The 18,779-nt window shown below is 63.0% G+C and overlaps 3 protein-coding genes across 8 annotated transcripts; 2 read left to right on the top strand and 1 right to left on the bottom strand.

Annotated features, from left to right (window-relative positions):
* The first annotated feature begins 2,509 nt into the window (after positions 1-2,509).
* BRICD5 (BRICHOS domain containing 5) lies at positions 2,510-5,153 on the top strand. Its single transcript, XM_063414874.1, has 4 exons — positions 2,510-3,021; positions 3,186-3,293; positions 4,140-4,293; positions 4,756-5,153. The coding sequence occupies exons 1-4, from the start codon at positions 2,794-2,796 to the stop codon at positions 4,848-4,850; spliced, it is 585 nt and encodes a 194-aa protein (XP_063270944.1). The 5' UTR covers positions 2,510-2,793; the 3' UTR covers positions 4,851-5,153.
* Positions 5,154-5,262: 109 nt separating this feature from the next.
* Positions 5,263-9,711, bottom strand: MLST8 (MTOR associated protein, LST8 homolog). The gene is made up of 8 exons (XM_063414872.1): positions 9,391-9,711; positions 9,236-9,287; positions 9,003-9,165; positions 8,843-8,918; positions 6,987-7,139; positions 6,777-6,901; positions 6,176-6,339; positions 5,263-5,748 (listed from the first exon to the last, which is right to left on the bottom strand). The coding sequence occupies exons 1-8, from the start codon at positions 9,517-9,519 to the stop codon at positions 5,630-5,632; spliced, it is 981 nt and encodes a 326-aa protein (XP_063270942.1). The 5' UTR covers positions 9,520-9,711; the 3' UTR covers positions 5,263-5,629.
* A 615-nt stretch (positions 9,712-10,326) lies between these two features.
* Positions 10,327-17,283, top strand: LOC134559756 (hexosaminidase D-like). Of its 6 annotated transcripts, none has more exons than XM_063414861.1 (15): positions 10,327-10,906; positions 13,344-13,550; positions 13,758-13,863; positions 13,984-14,215; positions 14,335-14,444; positions 14,761-14,848; positions 14,929-15,093; positions 15,185-15,368; positions 15,548-15,619; positions 15,727-15,931; positions 16,019-16,101; positions 16,295-16,373; positions 16,534-16,635; positions 16,764-16,853; positions 16,963-17,283. In XM_063414861.1, exons 3-15 carry the CDS (start codon positions 13,769-13,771, stop codon positions 17,144-17,146), a joined length of 1,689 nt encoding a protein of 562 aa, XP_063270931.1. In that variant the 5' UTR covers positions 10,327-10,906; positions 13,344-13,550; positions 13,758-13,768; the 3' UTR covers positions 17,147-17,283. The 6 variants fall into 6 exon arrangements, with proteins under 6 accessions (XP_063270931.1, XP_063270934.1, XP_063270933.1 ...); XM_063414864.1 differs by lacking the exon at positions 10,327-10,906 and adding an exon at positions 10,930-11,792; XM_063414863.1 differs by lacking the exon at positions 10,327-10,906 and adding an exon at positions 10,930-11,839.
* Positions 17,284-18,779: the final 1,496 nt, after the last annotated feature.

Raw genomic sequence — 18,779 nt, 5'->3', positions numbered from 1 at the left:
GCTTGGAAGGGACCTCAGAGCCACCCAGTGCCACCCCTGCCATGGCAGGGACACCTTCCACCGTCCCAGGCTGCTCCAAGCCCTGTCCAGCCTGGCCTTGGGCACTGCCAGGGATGCAGGGGCAGCCACAGCTGCTCTGGGCACCCTCACCACGCTCACAGGGAAGTTCCTTTCCAACATCTGATCTCCCTCTGCAGTGAAGCCATTCCCCTTTGTCCTGCCCATGGCCTTGGCCAAAGTCCCTCTCCTTGTGGGATCCCTTCAGCCACTTGGTTCACCCTTGGGCTGTGCTTGATAGGAAAATGTCCAAACCCTGCATTTTCCCTGGACAGACATCACATAAAGGAATTCCTAGCTTGTCCTTGCCTCCACACCTTTGTTATGTCTGGCTGGCAGGTCTGGAACATTCTGGGGGCTCCTGGACTGCTCTGGGTTCTCAGGATCTGGGTGCTCAGGGAATGCTGTTCCCACAGGGAGTTTCTCAGGACAGGACGTGGTGACAGTGTGAGAGCAGCGCAGGCTGTGCTGGTGACTTTGTCCCCAGCCCCTTTCCCTTTTCCCCCGAGGGTGGCACAGGTGTGCCAGGCTTGGGACAGCAGCATCAACTCCTGGCTCCAGCAGCACCGAGTTCCCGTTGAAATGTGGGAATTGCCACTGCCACAAGGGCAGGCTGCCGCTGTCCTCTGGTCATTTGATCTCTCAAAGAGCCTCACCTGGGCTCGTGCTGGTCCATGCCAACCCCGGGGGCACACAAAGCCCCGATTGTGGCTCCTGCCCGCCCCGGGGGTGAGCAGGAAGGGCACTGACAGCAGCGCTCAGCTCCCGCCTCACGTTTCCCCCTCCTGGGAGCCTTTGGCTGCAAGGGAAGGGTATTTATGTGCCAGGGACACACGTTCAGCTTTCCCCGTGTGCCCGCAGCCGGGACCATGCCCAGTGTGTGTGCGGGCAGGAGGCAGAGCAGCAGCAGCAGCCAGGCCCTCGCCTGAAGTGGAGGATGGAAGGAAGGGACGGTGCCAGCCATGCTGCCCCTGCAGTGAGTATTCCCTGTTCCTGCAGTGAGTATTCCCTGCCCCTGCAGTGAGTATTCCCTGTTCCTGCAGTGAGTATTCCCTTTTCCTGCAGTATTCCCTGTTCCTGCAGTGAGTATTCCCTGTTCCTGCAGTGAGTATTCCCTTTTCCTGCAGTATTCCCTGTTCCTGCAGTGAGTATTCCCTGTTCCTGCAGTATTCCCTGTTCCAGCAGCTCCTGGGCAAAGGCTGGCTCTGTCCTTCCTCTGAGACTTGACTTTGGACAAGGGTGTGACAGGACACAGGGAATGGCTTCCCACTGCCAGAGGGCAGGGCTGGATGGATATGGGGCAGGAATTCCTGGCTGGGAGGGTGGGCAGGCCCTGGCACAGGGTGCCCAGAGCAGCTGTGGCTGTCCCTGGATCCCTGGAAGTGTCCCAGGGCAGACTGGGCAGGGTTTGGAGCAGCCTGGGACAGTGGAAAGTGTCCCTGCATGGCAGGGGTGGCACTGGGTGGGCTTTAAGGTCCCTTCCAACTCAAACTGTTCCAGGATTCCAGGATTCTGTCCCAGACAGATATGTGCAATTCTAACTCACTGCTTTTCGGGGGGAATAATCTGCAAGTTCCCTGTTTCCAATAAAGATCTGTAACTGCCCAAAGGCTGGATGAGGCCATCCTCGTGCAGCTGGAGCACATGTAATCCTGGGCATGGATTGAATTTCTCTGTCCTTTAGAGGATTGAGAAACAGGTTATTTTTTAAATGTGGGCTATGTTTGAGATTATTGAAAGCACATTTTCTGCTTTGTAAAAATCCCGTTATGTGCCGTGAAATTAAATTTAATTACTTCAATATAAGAATTAAAGTAAATTAATAGAGCCAATGGAAATGTCACAGCGCTGCCAAGCTCTTTTCCTTGGTCTCATGGAGAACAACTTAGCAAGAAAATCCAGCCCAGCCAAGCACAGGGAGGGGAACAGCAGCAGGGTCATTCCTCACGGGGTCTGATTCCAGTGCTGGCAGCCGCGCTGGGGATTTCTGCTGTAAGCCAAAATAATTCAAGTTGTTGTTCCCTGTTTCTGGAAAGCTGCAGCTCCAGCCCTGCCCCGGGGGCCTTGGAGCTTCCCCAGCTGTGGCAGTGCTGGTTACCAGGACTCTGAATCTGGAATTCCTGGGATAAAGGCTCCGTTATTCCAGGTGCTGCCATGGTTTGGCAGCTCTGCACTCCAGCCAGCCTGCACAAGGATTTGTGTCATGGGCTGGAAACATGTTTGGTGAAGAATTGGCAGAAGAGTCGATTTTAACTCCTGTTCCTCCTTCTTTTGCCCTGGCTCCCAGGACAGGAGGGCCACAGCACCCTTCCCAGCTCCCTCCAGGACCTTCTGGATCATCCTGTCCGTTGCCTTGTTTTTTGCAGTTGTTGGCATCACTGTCGTGGGGGTTCTCAGCTTCTCCCCCAGCTCTGCCCAGGTAAGGGATCCTGATCTGGGCAGGAAGCCTGTCCTGCCTGCAGCCCTGAGCTGTGGGAAGCTGGAGGGATGGGTGGGCCGAGCTTGGCTGGATCAGTCCCTGGACACTGCAGGAAGGTGCAAGCAGTGCAGGGAGGTGCTGCCAGGCTGCAGGCAGGGCTGTGGCAGTCTGGGAGCCCTTTTGTCCAGCAGCACCTGCTGCCTTCGGCCTGAGAGGGCACTGGGGGTGAGGATGGAGTCACATCCTTCCCGTGGGTCACAGCCTCCTCCTGTGCACTGCTGAATCCCACAAGGAGCAGGGGCTGTTCCCAGCTGGGGATGGTGGTGGGGGATGCTGCACACAAGCACAGAGCAGCTGATGCCGGGTGCTGCCCTCCCACTCCTCATGCCCAGGCTGGCTCCCAGTTCATCCGAGTGACGCTCCAGGGCCAGCAGGACCCGCTGAGGAACCAGACAGCTGTGGTGGACAAGGCCAGGGGCACTGTCACCTACTACGTCACCTCGCAGAGCAACCTGAGCGCCGTGGTGCTGTACGACAGCAGGAACGTGAGTGCTGGGCCATCCCTGCCTCCTCAGCTCCTGTTTGCTGCCTTCCTCTGCACCTTGAGTCGTGAAACACAGGGCAGGGGAAAGGAGAAATGTCCATTTCAGGGGTGTCCTGGGACAGGGGTGGGCTGTGCTGCCTGCTCCAGGGGCGTGTCTGTCCACAGGGCTACGTGTGCTACAAGGCGCTGGAGCAGCGAGCCTGCTACCTGAGGAGGATGGAGCCCTGGGACCTGCACACCCTGCAGACGGCTCTCAACACCTCTGAGCACAGTGTGAGCACTCCTGGGAGATCTGGGGGATGGACTGAGCTTTGCACAGGGTCGCTGAACGTTCTCCCCTGTGTGGATTTTCAGGGGTGACTCTCTACCCCCAAGGATCCAGGGCAGGGCTCTCCCAGCTGGGGGGAGCAGTGGCAGCCCCTGTTCTGAGGGATTCGCTGCTCACAGGAGCAGAGCTGTGCCCCCAGGCTGGGCTCTGAGCCAGCCCTGAGCAGCAGCTCCTGGGTTTATCCAAACCCTGATTCCTGTGGGAAGCAGCCAAGCCGCTGGGGCAGGGGGATGTGTCCCAAGAGGGGAACAGCAGGGCCCCTGCAGGACCTGCTCTCACTGGATTCTGTTACCTGCTCAAAAATCTGGGGGAGGAAAAACAAAGGGGGTTTGTTACCAATTCCCAGGGAAGAAAGCTGGAGGCAATCACAGACCCTCAGAACAAAATGTCAGTGCATGCCTGAGCAGGGGCAGATTCCATTTCCAGAAGACAGAAAGCCACGTTTTTTTGTGCCCCTGCCATGTGCTATCCATTTCCTCCGTGGCCCCTGGGGGCTCCTTGGTCCTCACCTTACTCCCAGAGAAATGCAGGAACACAGGCTCATAAAGGGAATGCAGGGAGAGGAAAGCCCCTGCCCAGCCCTGAGGCTCCGAAATGGAGCAAAATTTGGTAGTGCTGGGGTTGCCAGCAGCCCACAGACAGAAAATGAGATCTGGCAGCCTCACCCTGGGGCTGGCAGCAGAAACCTGCTGGGGTACAGACACTGCTGGGGTGCCCTGGAGCCAGAGCAGGGCTGTGGGGCTGGAGGGCCAAAGTGCCTTGGGAGGAACCATTGGGGACGTTTCTTTCAGGCTGAGCAGCTGCTACACCACAACAACCAGACCAAGTTCTACCGGGAGTTCCTGGGCATCGTGGCAGGGGAGCAGGTGGAGCCCAGGGGCCTGGGGGAGGCTGTGCAGGCCCTGTGTGAGCACTCATCCATCTCCTGGGTGCGGAGAGGGCACGGTAAGTGGGCCAGCTCCCCTGGCAGGGGAAGCAAGAGCTTTTCTAGCACCTCTAAGAGGATCAGGCTCTGCTGCACAACAGCTGACGCACCCCAGGACAGGCTGCCAGGCCCAGGACAGGGATGGGTGACCTCTAGTGCAAATGAGACCATTGCTCACCATCCCTGAGTGCTGGCTCATACCCACCCTGTCCTGAGCAGTGGCACTGGGATGGGCTCTGAGCTGCCCCCAGCTGCACAGCACAGCCAGCACACAGAGCTGTCCCCTGAGACATCACTGGTTAATCCCTGTCACCTTCATCCTCAGCCAAAGCAGCCTGCTCAGCTCACTCCAGCTTTAATAAGGTCATTCCCTGAGGCTTTCCCCTTGCTCAGCTCCCCAGGACTCCATAGCTGCAGGACCAAAGCACCCCTGGGGACTCTGTGGCTGCATTGCTCTCACTGCTGTCCTCATTCCTTGGCAGGGCCGGGGAGGCAGCGCCTCATCTACCTGTGCATTGACATCTGCTTCCCCAACAACATCTGTGTCTCCATCTGCTTCTATTACCTGCCTGAGTAAGTGCTGCAGCCACGGCCGCCCTCTCTGCCCTCATACTTGAACTGGATTCCTGAAAAGCCTCTAACTTCCACGAGGAAGGGAACACCTACAACAGCCCAGAGCTTCCTGCTGATTCCGTGCTGCAGGTCAGGAGAGTTTAGAGAAACAGGATCAGGAGAGCTTAGAGAAACAGGACGCCCCTGCTCAGCACAGTCAGTACAGACACTCTGCAGCTCTGCTCCAGGGCTTAGGGATTAGGAGAGCCAGGCTAGAGGAATCCCAGGAAGTAGCTGGAGTTTTGGGGCTCCAGGCTCTGTCAACACAAGGTGGTTGTTGTTACAGCTGGGGGGTGGTTGGCTTTAGGAGAGCAGCTCTCCAAGTCACTCTGTGAAACACTTTGAATAAAGGGATTGTAAACCAAGACAAGAGATGCTTCTCCTCTTTGCTCAGCCTCTCCCATCACTTGCAAAGGCTGACTTTTATTTTTTTTTTCCCACTTTGGGGTACAAGAACATCCAAAGCTGTCAGCAGCCGATGCCCCAGGGATTGCTGCAGCTGAACTGTCCCCGTGTCCCTGCTGTGGGACCGTGCCTCCCTCTCCCATTCCCTCCCTCAGAGGCCACACACGTTTCAGCGATGTCCTGCCTGGAGCTGATGCCTGGTCTCACCTCAGGCAGCTGCAGCTGCCCCTGTCAGAGCCCCAGCCCTCCCCACGTGGAGATGGGTCCAGTGCATGTCCCAGGCTCTGGAGGGTCTGGCAAGGCAAGGGGAACAAGCAGAGGTCCTGTCCTTGCTGCCCGTTATCCCAACACGCTGTCATTGAAGGCCAGGCAGACCACGGCTTTCTGGTGGCCACTGTATTCCCTCTTGATCTCTCCTGTCTCCACACACCACAGCCTGGCCAGGTTATCAGAGGAGGCTGGAACAGAGAGTGAAAAAAAGAGAAGGATATATATTACCGTCTAAGTTTCTTTTTTACTATTATTATAAGAAATACTTTCCTCTTGCTCCATTCAGCCACCCTTAGGGCTGGTGATGACCAGCAGGGCAGAGCAGCTCAGTGCATTTCCCTGAATATGAGGTTTAATTCTTTTGGAGGGCAGTGAGTGTGGAAATTACCACAGGTGTGTTTAAGGGACTGACACGCTGGGATGAACAGCACAGCTGGAGAGCTCCTGTCCAGTTCCAACAGCTGCCCCACTGCAGCAGCACAAAATGCTCCAGCCAGCAGAAATGGGTGCTCCCACCTCACCCCGCTGTGCCCCAGGCTCTGGCCATGTCCCAGCCAGGGTAACTGGTCAGGCCTGGCTGCTGCAGGCCCTGGCACAGCCCAGCTGGTGCCTCACCTGTGACGATGTACTGGGAGTCCCCTGAGAAGGCACAGTCCCACATCCAGCCTCGGGACGTCTCCCCAGGGTTGTTGCTCTTAATGCTCAGCTCTGTCATCAGAGAGAAGTTCGAAGTCCTCCAGATCTTGCATGTCTGATCTGCAGAACAGGTGGCCAAGAGCCTGCAAGGAGGCATGTGAGGGCAATCTCATCAGTCACCGTCCCCCTGTGGGCCTCTGATTACAGACCTGGGCCAGGGCCAGTGATGGCCTGGAGACCTGCCCCCACTGCAATCAGACCTCCTTACACCTGCACCCACCGATTTAGGAGATTCCAGCTGAACAGGCTCCATGAAGGAGCTCACACTGCAGCATCCCAGCTGTAGAACAGCTCATGGCTGCTAACATGGCTGAGCTCAGGGAGCACGAGTGGGACACCCCTGACAGCAGCCCTGTGGTGCCACATCCCCTGCTCCTCCCTGGGATCTGCAGTGTGCAGCCAGCAACAGCCACAGCTGGGGGCACGGCTGGGGGCATGGCTGGGGGCACGGCTGGGGGCACGGCTGGCCCCTGCCCGCCTGTGCTTGCCCTGGGGGGGAGGTGAGGGGCCCCGCACTCACGTGGAGTCGGGGCTGAACTTGCACTGCAGGGCGTAGCGGTTGTGTGCCGGGATTTTGGTCTTGGGGATCAGCTGCGTCACCTCCTCGCCGATGCCGCCCGTCAGGTTCCACACGTAGCAGCTCCCCTGCGGAGACACGGCAGGAGCTGTGCCCGGGCTGGGGGCACCCAGAGCAGCCCAGCCCTGCTGCCCACCCCGGCAGGGCGCTCACCGAGCTGTTCACGGCTGCCATGTAGCTGGCATCGGGGTCGATGTGCACCGAGTTCACCGACACCTCGGGCTCGGGGATGAGCTGCTCGTTGTGGTCAGTCTTCAGGTCCCAGATGTGGATGGCCCCGCTCTGGTCGCCCACGATCAGCTCTGCCTGCAGGGACACGCCGCTGTCTCTGCTGGTGCCCACACCGTGCCCGTGCAGCACCACTGGAGCCCTGCTCTGGGTCCTGCCCTGCCCCGTCTCCCCAGCTCGGGGCTGTCCCACACCCTGGCTGTCCCAGCCGAGTCTCAATGCCCGTGACACTCTGCAAAAGGCTGTTTCCCTCCCCACAGGGGTTTGCTGATGTTCTAAACCCCAGAGCAAAGAGAGCTGTGCCAGCTCCAGGGCTGTGGCACAGCTGCAGCTCCAAATGGCACCCACAGGAGCCAAGTGGTTTTCAGCACGTCTGAGAGGCAGCAGTAAGAGGCAGGTTGGCCACTGAACAACTGAAGTACTCAAGGGTGCGGACACCTGAAAAACGCAACCTGAAGTGGGTTTTTCTCTCTCTCTCCCCCTCTCAGGGGAAGGACAAGAGCCAAGGGCAGGAGGCCTGGCTCTGATCCCATGCCCAGAGCAGAAGACAATGCTGGCATGTCTCCACTCAAACCAGGCCTTTATCGACAGCCCTGCGCTGTCCACAATTCTAGCAGAATCCCTAGAGGAGATCAGGTCATCAGGCACAGCTAATCCTGTCCCTGGGAGCAGGGGCTGGTTCTGAGGAGACAAACACCACTCAGTGCATTTATCTGACTGCACAAAAGGCTCCTCTGGGCTCCTCAGCCCCTCTCAGAAGGTGTAAATGCTGAGTCCAAAGTTTTCATGGCTTTACTTGGGCCATGAGGAATATCTGGGTATTTAGATCAGCACCTCCACGGAGGGAACTGCAGAGCCACGGAGCTGTCTGAACAAACGCTGCAACCTTTGGTCTGATGAACCACCTTCTGCTCCCAAACCAACACTCAGCAGCATCTTGGTCAGGGATTATTTACCATCTAAGACCTATGTTCAGCAACGTTCATTGACAGCACTGACATCACAAGAGCATTTGGATACTCTGGTCCAAATAACCAATCTCAAATTTAGTCTGAAATTCCTGAATTGCAGAATTAAACCTTTGCTCAGTGAAATGCAAGGGAACATTTGCATTACTCAGGATTTTACAGAGGTCTGCAGGGCCCTGTCTGCAGGCAAAACCACAGCCCTGCAAGCCCAGCCAGGCCATTAGCACGGATTGATCCCTATTGATTTCCCTGCTCCTGCTCCCTCCAGCCTCTTCAAGAGCCCCCAGTCTCCTTCTGTTCCGCAAAGCTGCCGAACTTCAACCAAACCCAACCTGAAAGGAATCATGGCCAAAGGCCCCAGGATGCTTTTCCTGGGCAGTGTTGTCACCCTCAAGCTTCCCAGCTGCCCCCAGTGTCCCAGCTTTGCTCCCACCACATCCCCAGTGATGTTTGGGGGCAGAGCCTCTCAGAGGGCGTTTCCTCCCATGGGATGAGCTCAGTGCAGCCCCTGTGCTGTCCCTTTGCACAGCCACCAGCACAAACACATCGTGTGAAGCCCCCAGACCGTGTTCTGTTGTACCCCATGCTCTGCTGGGATACATCTCTGCAGCCCCTCATGATTACCCAGAGGAGCACAGGAACAGGGTGCCCAGAGAGGCTCTGGCTGCCCCTGGATCCCTGGGAGTGTCCAAAGGCAGGCTGGAAGGGGCTTGGAGCAGCCTGGGAAGGTGGGCAGTGGACTGGGATGAGCTTTAAGCTCCGTTCCACGGGATTCTCTGAGCGGGGAATCCCCAGAGGAGGCAGCTCGCTCACCTGGTTGGGGTGCAGGCACACGCAGTTGATGGGAGCGTTCACCTGGAAGATGCGCTGGCACTGGAGGTTCCGTGACCTGTGACAGAGCCAGGGAGGGGGCTCAGGGCCGTGGGGTGGCCCCAGCCCGGGGGTGCTGCCGGGAGGGACCCCCCGTGCCCACCTGAGGTCCCAGATGCGGGCCATGCAGTCCTCCCCGCCCGTGTACATCCAGCGCCCGTCCTCGTGGAAGCCCACCGAGGTGATGTTCTTGCTCACGCCGTCGTAGTTGATGACGGGGTTGGGGTTGTTGGAGTTGAGGTCGTACATGCGGATGTGCTGGTACCCTGCGAGCACGGGGCAGCGCCTGAGCGCCGGCCCGGTGCCCGGCGAGCCCGGCGGGGCAGGAGCGCTCACCTGCGGCTGCGATCATGCTCCGGTCCGGCGTGATCTCCAGCGCGTTCACCTGCTGCGGGCCCCGTTAAGGTCGGTACGGAGCAGCAGCCGGGCCCGAGCGGGGCCGAGCGCGGGGGCGGCCCCGAGCCGCCGGGGCGGCGGGGCAGGAAGGATACGGAGTCCTGGTGCTGCACCGTGCGGGTGCAGATGCCGCTGTGCGCCTGCCAGAACCGCACCGTGTGGTCGTAGCCGGCCGTGGCCAGGATCACCGGGTCGCTGCCCACCGTGCCCTGCGCCGCGTTCATGGTGCCGCCGCTCCCGGGGCCGCCGCGCTCGGGGGACTCCCTGAAGCTCGCGGGGTCTGTGTCACCGCGCGGGGTCTGTGTCACCGCGCGGGGTCCCTGTCACCCGGCCCGCGGGTCCGCCTCACCCCGTGCGCTCCCGCTCCCGCTCCCGCTCCCGCTCCCGGTCCGCTCCCGGTTCCCGGCTCTGCGCGTGCGCCAAACGCCGCGTCCGGCAGGAGCGCGCGTGCGCGGGAGCAGGGCTGAGGGACGGACCAAGGCCGGGCCGGGGGGGGGGGCGCCGGGCGAGACCACAGCGCGGGGGGGAGAGCGTTGGCAGCGGGGCCGCCAGGGGGCGCACTGCTGGAAACGGGGCGGGAAACACCGGACATGGGATGGGGACACGGGACACGGGACACGGGACATGGGATATGGGACACGGGACAGGGAATATGGGACACGGGACACGGGACACGGGACATGGGATATGGGATATGGGATATGGGACACGGGACAGGGAATATGGGACACGGGACACGGGACACGGGACATGGGATATGGGATATGGGATATGGGACACGGGACAGGGAATATGGGACACGGGACATGGGATATGGGACATGGGACAGGGGACACGGGACACGGGACACGGGACATGGAACACGGGATATGGGACACGGGACACGGGATATGGGATATGGGATATGGGATATGGGATATGGGATATGGGACACGGGACGCGGCATATGGGATATGGGATATGAGATATGGGATATGGGATATGGGACACAGGACACGGGACATGGGATATGGGACATGGGACACGGGACACGGGACACGGGACATGGGACACACACCAGACACTCACCAGGCATGGAACACAGGACATGGGACACGGGACACGAGACACTGGACCTGGGATACAGACGTGAACATGGGACACACATGGGGCACACACTGGGCACTGGACGTGGGACACGGGACACACACCGGGCACCAGGCACAGAGCACACACCGGGCATCGCTGGGCGGGGGCGGGCACTAGGCACACACCGAGCCCGAACGGGCACTGGGAACCGACACCGGGCACGCACCGGGCCCCGCGGAGCCGCCCCGGGGCCACCCGTTGTGCCGGTGCCGCCCGGGTCCCCGCTGTGCCGGTGCTCCCCGCCGTGTGCGTGTGGCGCCAGGGCGCTGGGCACGGCGGGTGGCGGGGCCCGGTGCATCGCTCCTCACTTGCCGCACCGGCGGGCACCGGGCCCTTTAAGAGCGGCGGCGGCGGCGGCGGCGGCGGCCGTGCCCGTGCCCGTGCCCGTGCCCGTGCCCGTGCCCGTGCCCGTGCCCGTGCCCGCGCCCGTGCCCGCGCCCGCGCCCGCTCCCGGCGGTGCCCGCGGCCGCCCCGCACCTGCCGGTAAGGGCCGGGGCAGCGGGGGATGCTCGGGCCGGGATGCCGGAGCCGCGGCGGGCAGCGGTGCCGGGAGGATGCGGGGATGCTCGGGGGGATGCGGGGCCCCGGTGCGGCAGGGAAGCCCGGGGAGGATGCAGGGATGCCTGGGAGGATGCAGGGATGCTCGGGGGGATGCAGGGATGCCCGCAGAGGACACAGGTATGCCCGGGGCCGCTGGCGTGCCGGGCAGAGCCTGGAGGGTGCCCTGGAGCGCGGGAATGCCCACGGGATGTCCTTGGCGTGGGGTGTTGTGGGGTGTGCCGGGTTTGCGGGGTGTGGGTGGTGCCCTGCAGCACAGAGGGATGGGTGGGGTGTGGAAAGGGTCCCTGGTGCCCAGGGGCTGCTCCACGTGTGCTCCAGTACCCCGGGAGGGAACGGGATGGGACAGGGAGCAGTTCTGCCCAGGGATGAGGGAACAGCCCCCTCCTGCTGCCATGGGGCCGTAGCCCCACAGGGCCCTGCAGCCTCTCCAAACGGGGTCCCCGGCTGTGGGGCTGCAGCCCCGTGGCCTCTGGCGAGGGGCAGCTCATCCTGGGGGCTGGCACAGGCGGACAGCACGGGATGGTCACAGCCAGGCTGGCCATGGAATGCTCTGGAAGCACGTGAGCGTGTGCACATGTGTGTGAGTGTGCGCCGGGAGCGTGCACGGAGCAGCATCGCTCCCCCACGGCTGCACTGCCGGGTGTGCTGGGGCACGAGGCCTGGCGTGGGAGCACCGGGGAGCACCGGAGCAGAGCTGTGGGTGGCACCTGAAGCCCTGGCTGCCCGTCCATGGAACGCAGTGGCACCTGCCACCCCCGGGACACTCAGCTCCCTCCCCTCGCCATGGCCCAGCCATCTCCAGGCTCAGGTTTGGGTTTGTTTGCCTCCATCCTCCTCTCCTTGGGGCTCTGGAAGGTGAGCAGGGAGCTGGGCTGGATGCAGGAGGCTGGCAGCAAAACCCAGGCGGGCAGCGTGGGCAGGGAGGGGCCGAGGGTGCCCCCGGTGAAGCCGGAGCCAGCCTGGGCGGCTGTGCGGAGCCGCGGGCTCTTCCCAGCCTCCCGCGGATGCTGCCAGCGCTGTCCCGCAGCACGGGCAGCAGCAGAGGTGACGCTAATGAACAGAGCAGGGGGGCCGGGTGAGAGGGGCGGCATCCACAGCTGAGCCTTGGCTGCCCAGGGAGGTCCCCGTGGCGCAGGGGTGCGGCCCGGGCTGCCCCCGGCGCCCCTCGGGGCTCCCCCGCTCCGGCCAGCGCCCATCCCGCCTGCCCTCACCCCGGCTGTGCCAGGGAGCTCCAGCCCTGGGAACCTGCCCTATTTAAATAAGATAAAGTGCATTAAAAACACCCAATCCTGGCGAGCTGACAGCGTCTGTCTAAATATTTATCCCTGTTCCGATCAGGCGCTGTGTTCCCATGACAGCGACATTAGCACTTGGCATATTTACGGCCTTCCTGGGTGCTGGGCGCCCCTGCTGCGTGCCCAGGGGCCACTGACCCGCCCTCCCGTGTCCCCTCTGTGGCTCCCTGTGCTCCCAGTGGTGACCCCTGGGCTGGCAGCCATCTCCAGCCTGGCACATCCCTGCTGGCCTGTGCTGGAGCTGCCAGGAATATCCCGGGCTGGGCACGGCAGGGAGTGGGTACCACATTTGTCCCCCACAGCACAGGAGTTGCAATGCCACGAGGTACCTTGTCCATGAAGAGAAGGAGCTCAGGGAACAGCCTGCTCCCCAAAAACCGGCTCCTGCTCCTCCTCCTGCCCACGGGCACCGAGGGGCTGGGTACCCGCGGGCACCGGGCGATGGGGATGGTGCAGGGATGCTCCAGCTCCCTCCTGCACGTCACTGTCCTGCCCTGTGACCTGTCCTTGCTGGGGTCTCGTGCTCTGGGGACAGCACGTCCTGCAGCCCGGGGGTCCCGTGTCCAGAGGGACTCGGGCTGTGTCGAACGGGGCTCGCTCGGGGCCGGGGGCGCGGGGGGCTCAGCGCGGCTCTCCCCGGTGCCACCGCTCTGGTGACACAAACAAACCCCTCGCAATCAGCTGAGCCGCTTGGGCACCCGCAGCTGCCAAAATCTGCTTTTCACTCCCCCAGTGTGCCGGCGCTGAGTTTAACCCCGAGCTCGGGTGTGTTTGGGTGGCAGCTGACCAGGAGTGAGTTCCACAGGGCCGGGGCAGCAGCGCTGCCCTGTCCGGGCCTCACCGAACACACCAGAACCGGAGCAACAGGAGGGAGGAAGGGCAGATGTGCTGCCAGGCTCCCGTGCTGCCTCTCGCTCGGCCCCTGCGGGTGCCAAGGGGGTCTGGGCTGCCACCCTCACCCCGCCAGTGCCGTGACTGTGCAGGTGCCATGCCCGGAGCAGCCCAGCGCTGGCTCCCTGGCTGGCTCCCTGGGCAGTTCCCAATCACCTCTTTCCTACCTGCAGGGATGCACCGTGCCCACCCCGTGATGCCACCCCGTCCAGCCGCCCTGTGACACGGCCCCTGGCGCGGGGGGGACCCGGCAGCCAGACGGGAGCCCCGGTGGGGACCTGCTCTGCAGCCACCGCCCTGTTTGCCCCGGCACCGGCCTCACCCGTGCCGGCAGGGGGAGAGGCGGAGCTGACCGCTGGCCCCACGCTGGGGCACTCGAGGTAGGAGGGACACGGGGCACTGCCACGTACGTCCCCGATGGGCACCAGGCTGGCCACAGGGGCTGCCCCCATGTCGCCTTTCTCTGGGTCTCGTGCTGTCCTGGGCAGGGGAGCAGGGCATGGTACGTGAGGCTGGGTGGGCTCACCTGTGCCTGGGGTCGCTCTGGCCACTGCTGGCCATGGACCAGACCCCGTGTGTGTCCCCAGAGGCCCCGGAGATGGCCTTCCAGCGGAGCCACCGGCTGAACCTGCTGCGCCTCGTCGTGCTGCTCCTCGTTGCCTTGGCTGGCATCAAATTCCTCTTCCGTGACAGGTGAGGTGACAGCAGGACCCCAGGGGGGTGCCTGGTGCTGGGGGCAGCTGGTGCCCCCATAACCCCATGGACACCCCCATAACCCCATGGGCACCCCCATCCCTGCTCCGCTCCCTGCAGCTTTACCCTGGAGCTGCAAAAGCACGTCAGCAAGGACAGCGGGTTCTGGGGGGACACAGGTGACATCGTCCAGGACATCATCCCCCAGAGCCAGGTTCTGGAGGTCCCTGCAGCAAAGATAATGGCCCTGAAGCAAAAGCAGCAGGTCCCCCGGGATGTCAGCACCACCGAGATGAGGCTGGTCCACCTGGACCTCAAGGGAGCTGCGCCCAGAGTCTCCTACCTGGAGCAGGTGAGGATGCCCAGGGACAGGGAGGAGGGCCCAAGGAGAGGATGGGCTGACAGGGCTCAGCCCCGCTGACACCTGGTCTGTGCCACCCCATGGCTGAGCCCACCCTGCCCTCCCTGCAGGTGTTCCCCCTCCTGTCCCAGCTGGGAGCCAACGGTGTCCTCATCGAGTACGAGGACATGTTCCCCTTCAAGGGGGAGCTGGAAATCCTCCGGTCCCCGTACGCTTACAGGTGAGCAGGGCTCACGCAGGGCTGTGTGCCCAGCTGGCTGTGGTGCTTGTGGCCCCCACAGGTGTGCCAGGGGTTGGGGGTGACCCACCTGGTCCCGTGCCCATGGTAACCATGGTCAGAGTGCCAGGCTGTGCTGCTGATCAGACCAGCTTCCTGCCCTGACAGGTCGATATTTGTGCCCCTCAGTAAAGGGACAATGTGTGGGGCAACCAGGGCCATGTGGGCAGGGTACCAGAGGAGGGGGAGGAGGGGGAAGTGCCCCCACGCTCTGCCCTCTCCCCTGGCATCCCTGCTGAGCCTGTCCCTGCCCTCCCAGCGAGGAGGACATCGAGCGGATCCAGCAGCTGGCGGAACAGCACAAGCTGGAGGTGGTTCCCCTGGTGCAGACCTTTGGCCATGTCGAGGTAGAGGGTCCTAGTCCTGCTCCCCATCCCAAATCACAGGGGGTCCCCCTGGACTCCCCCCTGATGGTTCCTTCCCGCAGTTCATCCTCAAGCACGAGAAGTACCAGCACCTGCGGGAGGTCGAGCGCTTCCCCAACAGCTTCAACCCCCATGTCCCCGACACCCTGGCCCTGCTGAAGAGCATCCTGTCACAGGTGATCGAGAAGCACCGGCGCTCCACCTGGATCCACATCGGCGCAGACGAGGTGGGCAGGGGCTGTGCAGGGAGCCCAGCCTCACCCCAGGCACTGGGGGGGCTCCCAGGGCTGCTGAGCATCTCCCCTCCCCCAAATCCAGGTTTTCCATCTTGGGGAGGGGATGGACTCCAAGAACTGGATGAGCCACAACAAGGGCGACGTGGGGACCATGTACCTGAAGCACATCAAGGAGGTTCTGGGCTTCCTCACGGCGCAGTTCTGGGGGCTGCGGGTGCTCATGTGGGATGACATGCTGAGGAAGATCGGCGTGGGAGCCCTGCGGGGTGAGGGGACAGGGACAGCAGTGGTGACCCCCGTGCCAGGCTCCCCAACACCACCCACTGGGCATTGCCCCCAGTGCCAGCAGAGCCCATGCCTTGCCCCGTGGATCTCAGGGAACCATGAGGGGCCCGAGGCTCCCCCTGCTGCTGGCACCAACCTCCCCTCGCTGCTGTCCCCGCAGAGTCCGGGATAGCAAAGCACGTCTCGCCTGTGGTGTGGTTCTATGCACCCGACTTCGAGGCTGAGCAGATCGGTAAGGTGACATGCCAGGCTCCTGGGGGTGGCAGGGGGATCCCTGCTGAGCCCCCCGCAGCCTCCTGGGGACAGTGGCACTGGTGGCTCGTGCCTGTCCCGCTGCAGTGCCCTTCCTCACCAAGTACGTGGAGAGCGGCTTCGAGGCGGTTTGGTTCGCCAGCGCCTTCAAGGGCACCACGGGGCCGGCGCAGGCCTGGACCCCGCTGAGCTACCACCTGAAAAACCACCTGAGCTGGCTGAAGGTGATGCAGGCCGTGCCACGGCTGGCCCCGCTGCGCCTGCAGGGCGTCGTGCTCACCGGCTGGCAGAGGTGAGGGGCGGTGGGACTCCCCTGCGCTCCCGGTGCCCGCAGAGCTGCTGGCACGGTGCAGAGCTGGTGGCTGTCCCTGTCCCACAGGTACGATCACTACTCGGTGCTCTGCGAGCTGCTGCCTGTCAGCATCCCCTCGCTGGCCATCTGCCTGCAGACCCTGGTGAACGGTGAGCCCCCAGCCCTGCTCACCCCCAGCTCCCGCTGCCTGCCACACCCGTGCTGATGAGCAGGGCGCTGGGGGGAGGTGGGAGGCAGAGGCGCAGGACCTTCAGCTCACTCAGTTTTGGGGTGTGGTGAAGCTGGGGTGAGCCTCATGGGGAGGTGTCCCAAGCTCTTCTGTCCCTTTCCTTGCCCTCCCAGGGGGCTTCACAGAAGAGGCAAAGAGGAAGGTCCTGGATGTGCTGGGCTTGGAGAGCGTGCAGCTGGAGCAGAGCACCTGGTGCGTGGCACATGGTCAGGGCAGTTGGATTAGAAGGGAGGCACTGGAGGGAAGCTGGGTCACCCAAATGCCCTGGTCCCAGGCCCGCCAGGGTGCTGGGCTTCACCCAGCTCAGTGCACCCCACATGTTGAGCCCTCAGCTTCCCCTCCCTTTCCCCAGCGAGGGCAGGGGAGCGTTCCCTGGTGTGGAGATCTACCACATGGTGGAGCAGGTTAATGGGCACCTGAAGGACAGCATCCTTAAGGCACTGGAGGAGGAGAGGTAACAGGAGGGGGGAGCAGTGGGATTGGTGTCTCTGGCCATGTTTTTCCCTGGGAGGGGACCTGCCTCATGCGCAGCTCCCAATCCCTGGTGGCCCCTGTGCCCCCAAGTCCCTCGTGCCTCCCCAGTGCCATCAAGGGCTGGTTCAGCCCCTACCACCGGAAGCGCCAGTTTGGGAACCCCCGCAACATGGAGAGCTTTGGCAGCAAGGTGCTGAAGTACGTGGTGCTGGGGGCTGGGGGAGTCCGCGTGGGGCTGGAGGGGTCCCAGGCTCGGCCCTGGGGTCCCTCACAGGAGGCAGCTGGAGCCCTGCTCTCCCCCCTCCAGGCTCCATGAGGACTGGGAGAGCTTTGTGCGTGACCTGCGAGCCCAGCTGGAGAGGATCTACTTCCCCGACACAGTGGAGGAGTGGATGGAGGAGAACGTCAACCCCTACCTGGACCAGCTGCGGGACCTGGTGCGGGACTACCGGGCCATCATCCGCCTCAACGGCCGGCCCAAGGCCGCGTAGGGGCTGCAGCCCCCCGGGCCCTGCCCCCTGGCTGGGCTTTGGGGCTACCACGCCGTGTCTGTTTGCTGGTGACGGCGCTGCCGCTGCTGTTTGCACTGTACAGAGCCCCTGCACTGCCCCTCCACAATAAAGTATTTTCGTAGATACTGCTGCTTGCTGGAGGGCCACGGCTCTGCCCCTCCGTGCAGGGAGAGGGAGCTTGGGCTGGTGTGGAGGGCTGGGGTCATCCTGTGACAGCTCCTGGGCCCCTGCTCGGGCTCTGATGGAGCTGGAGGGGTTGGCAGCTGCAGGGCAGTGTGACAGAACTCACGGGGACACCCGTGTGCCTCGTGCTGGCCTCGAGGGTGGCCGTGTCCTGCCTGGACGGGATCCAGCTTGTAGTTGCTGTGTGCTGCTTGTCCCAGGCAAGGGCTGGCACCTGGGACAGAGCAGGGACAGGGACATGCAGGGGCCCTGCCAGGCTCCCACCAGCCCCTGCTCCCCAGCCCTGTCTGCTTTCAGTCTCTGTGAATCCCTGGTTGCTGGGAGGGGTGTGAGCACAGTGGTGGCGGCTTCAGCCTCCAAACTCTGCCTTGATCTCTTCCTTCTTCTCTGTTATTCCAGCACCCAGGCCCCGTGTGCTCCCAGCCCCCCCTGCCTCCCTAGGCCAGGCAGAGGCTCTGTGCTCCTTTCCCATGGAAAGGCAGCTGTGCCGGGGGGATGCATGGGGATCTCTGCGTGGGATCAGCCCTCCTGCTGCTGCTGGTGATGTCTGCAGTTCCCACAGTCAGGTTTCCACGTGCCTGTTGCCCACAGTGCCCATCCCAAACCCCCTGAGCCCCAGGCTGTGCCCATCCCAAACCCCCTGAGCCCCAGGCTGTGCCCATCCCAAACCCCCTGAGCCCCAGGCTGTGCCCATTCCGGGCGCTGCCTTCTCTCGGCGTGTGCAGGGCAGGAACGGGGACATTTCACTGCACATTCTTCTGCTCTGCAAAGACCAACCCGACTTGGCAAGAGCCCGAGGGAGCCGCAGGAACGCCAGGCTGGAGCTCCTCCCGCAAAGCCTGGCTCAGGCGGGGAGGAGGGATGGCCTTGGTGCACCCCAGGGCCCCACACGGTGGCCCTGCCGGCCCGTGTCGTGCCCCGGTCAGAGGTCCCGGTGCCCGTGCAGGAGCTGCCCGGTGCCGGTGCCTGGCTGTGGGGGCCCCGCAGGAGGGAGCCGCGGGGCACAAAGGGGCCTTTGTTGAGGCGCCTCGTTTGTTATCAGGTGGTGGCAGATGTGAGGGAAGCCCCCGACCCGTGCGGAGCCGCAGCCCCAGCCCCCAGCCCCGAGCCCGGCCGCGGCTCAGGGCCCCGAGCGGCGCCCGGCTGCGGGATTAGAGGGCAGATTAGACGGCGTTCCGTGCTGGCAACCCAAATGTCCTGGATTGGAAGGTGGGGGTGGGGAGAGGAGACGGACCCCGCCATCCCCGAGGGGGGGCCAGCCCGGAGATGGGCACTGGGCGGGAGCTGGGGGCCGTGCAGGGACCCTCGGGCTGCAGCTCGGGGGGCACGGACCGGCACGGGGCGGGCGGGGGGCTTCAGGGGACGGCTGATCTCCATCTCCCCGGGGCTGCAGCTCCCGGTGCCCGTACACTGCCCTCACCCGTGACTG

The sequence above is a fragment of the Prinia subflava genome, chromosome 17 (genome assembly GCF_021018805.1).
Source record: "Prinia subflava isolate CZ2003 ecotype Zambia chromosome 17, Cam_Psub_1.2, whole genome shotgun sequence".
NCBI classification, from domain to species: Eukaryota; Metazoa; Chordata; class Aves; order Passeriformes; family Cisticolidae; genus Prinia; species Prinia subflava.
The sequence above is the reverse complement of the archived record's forward strand: the minus strand, read 5'-3'. Positions and strand labels throughout refer to the sequence as shown.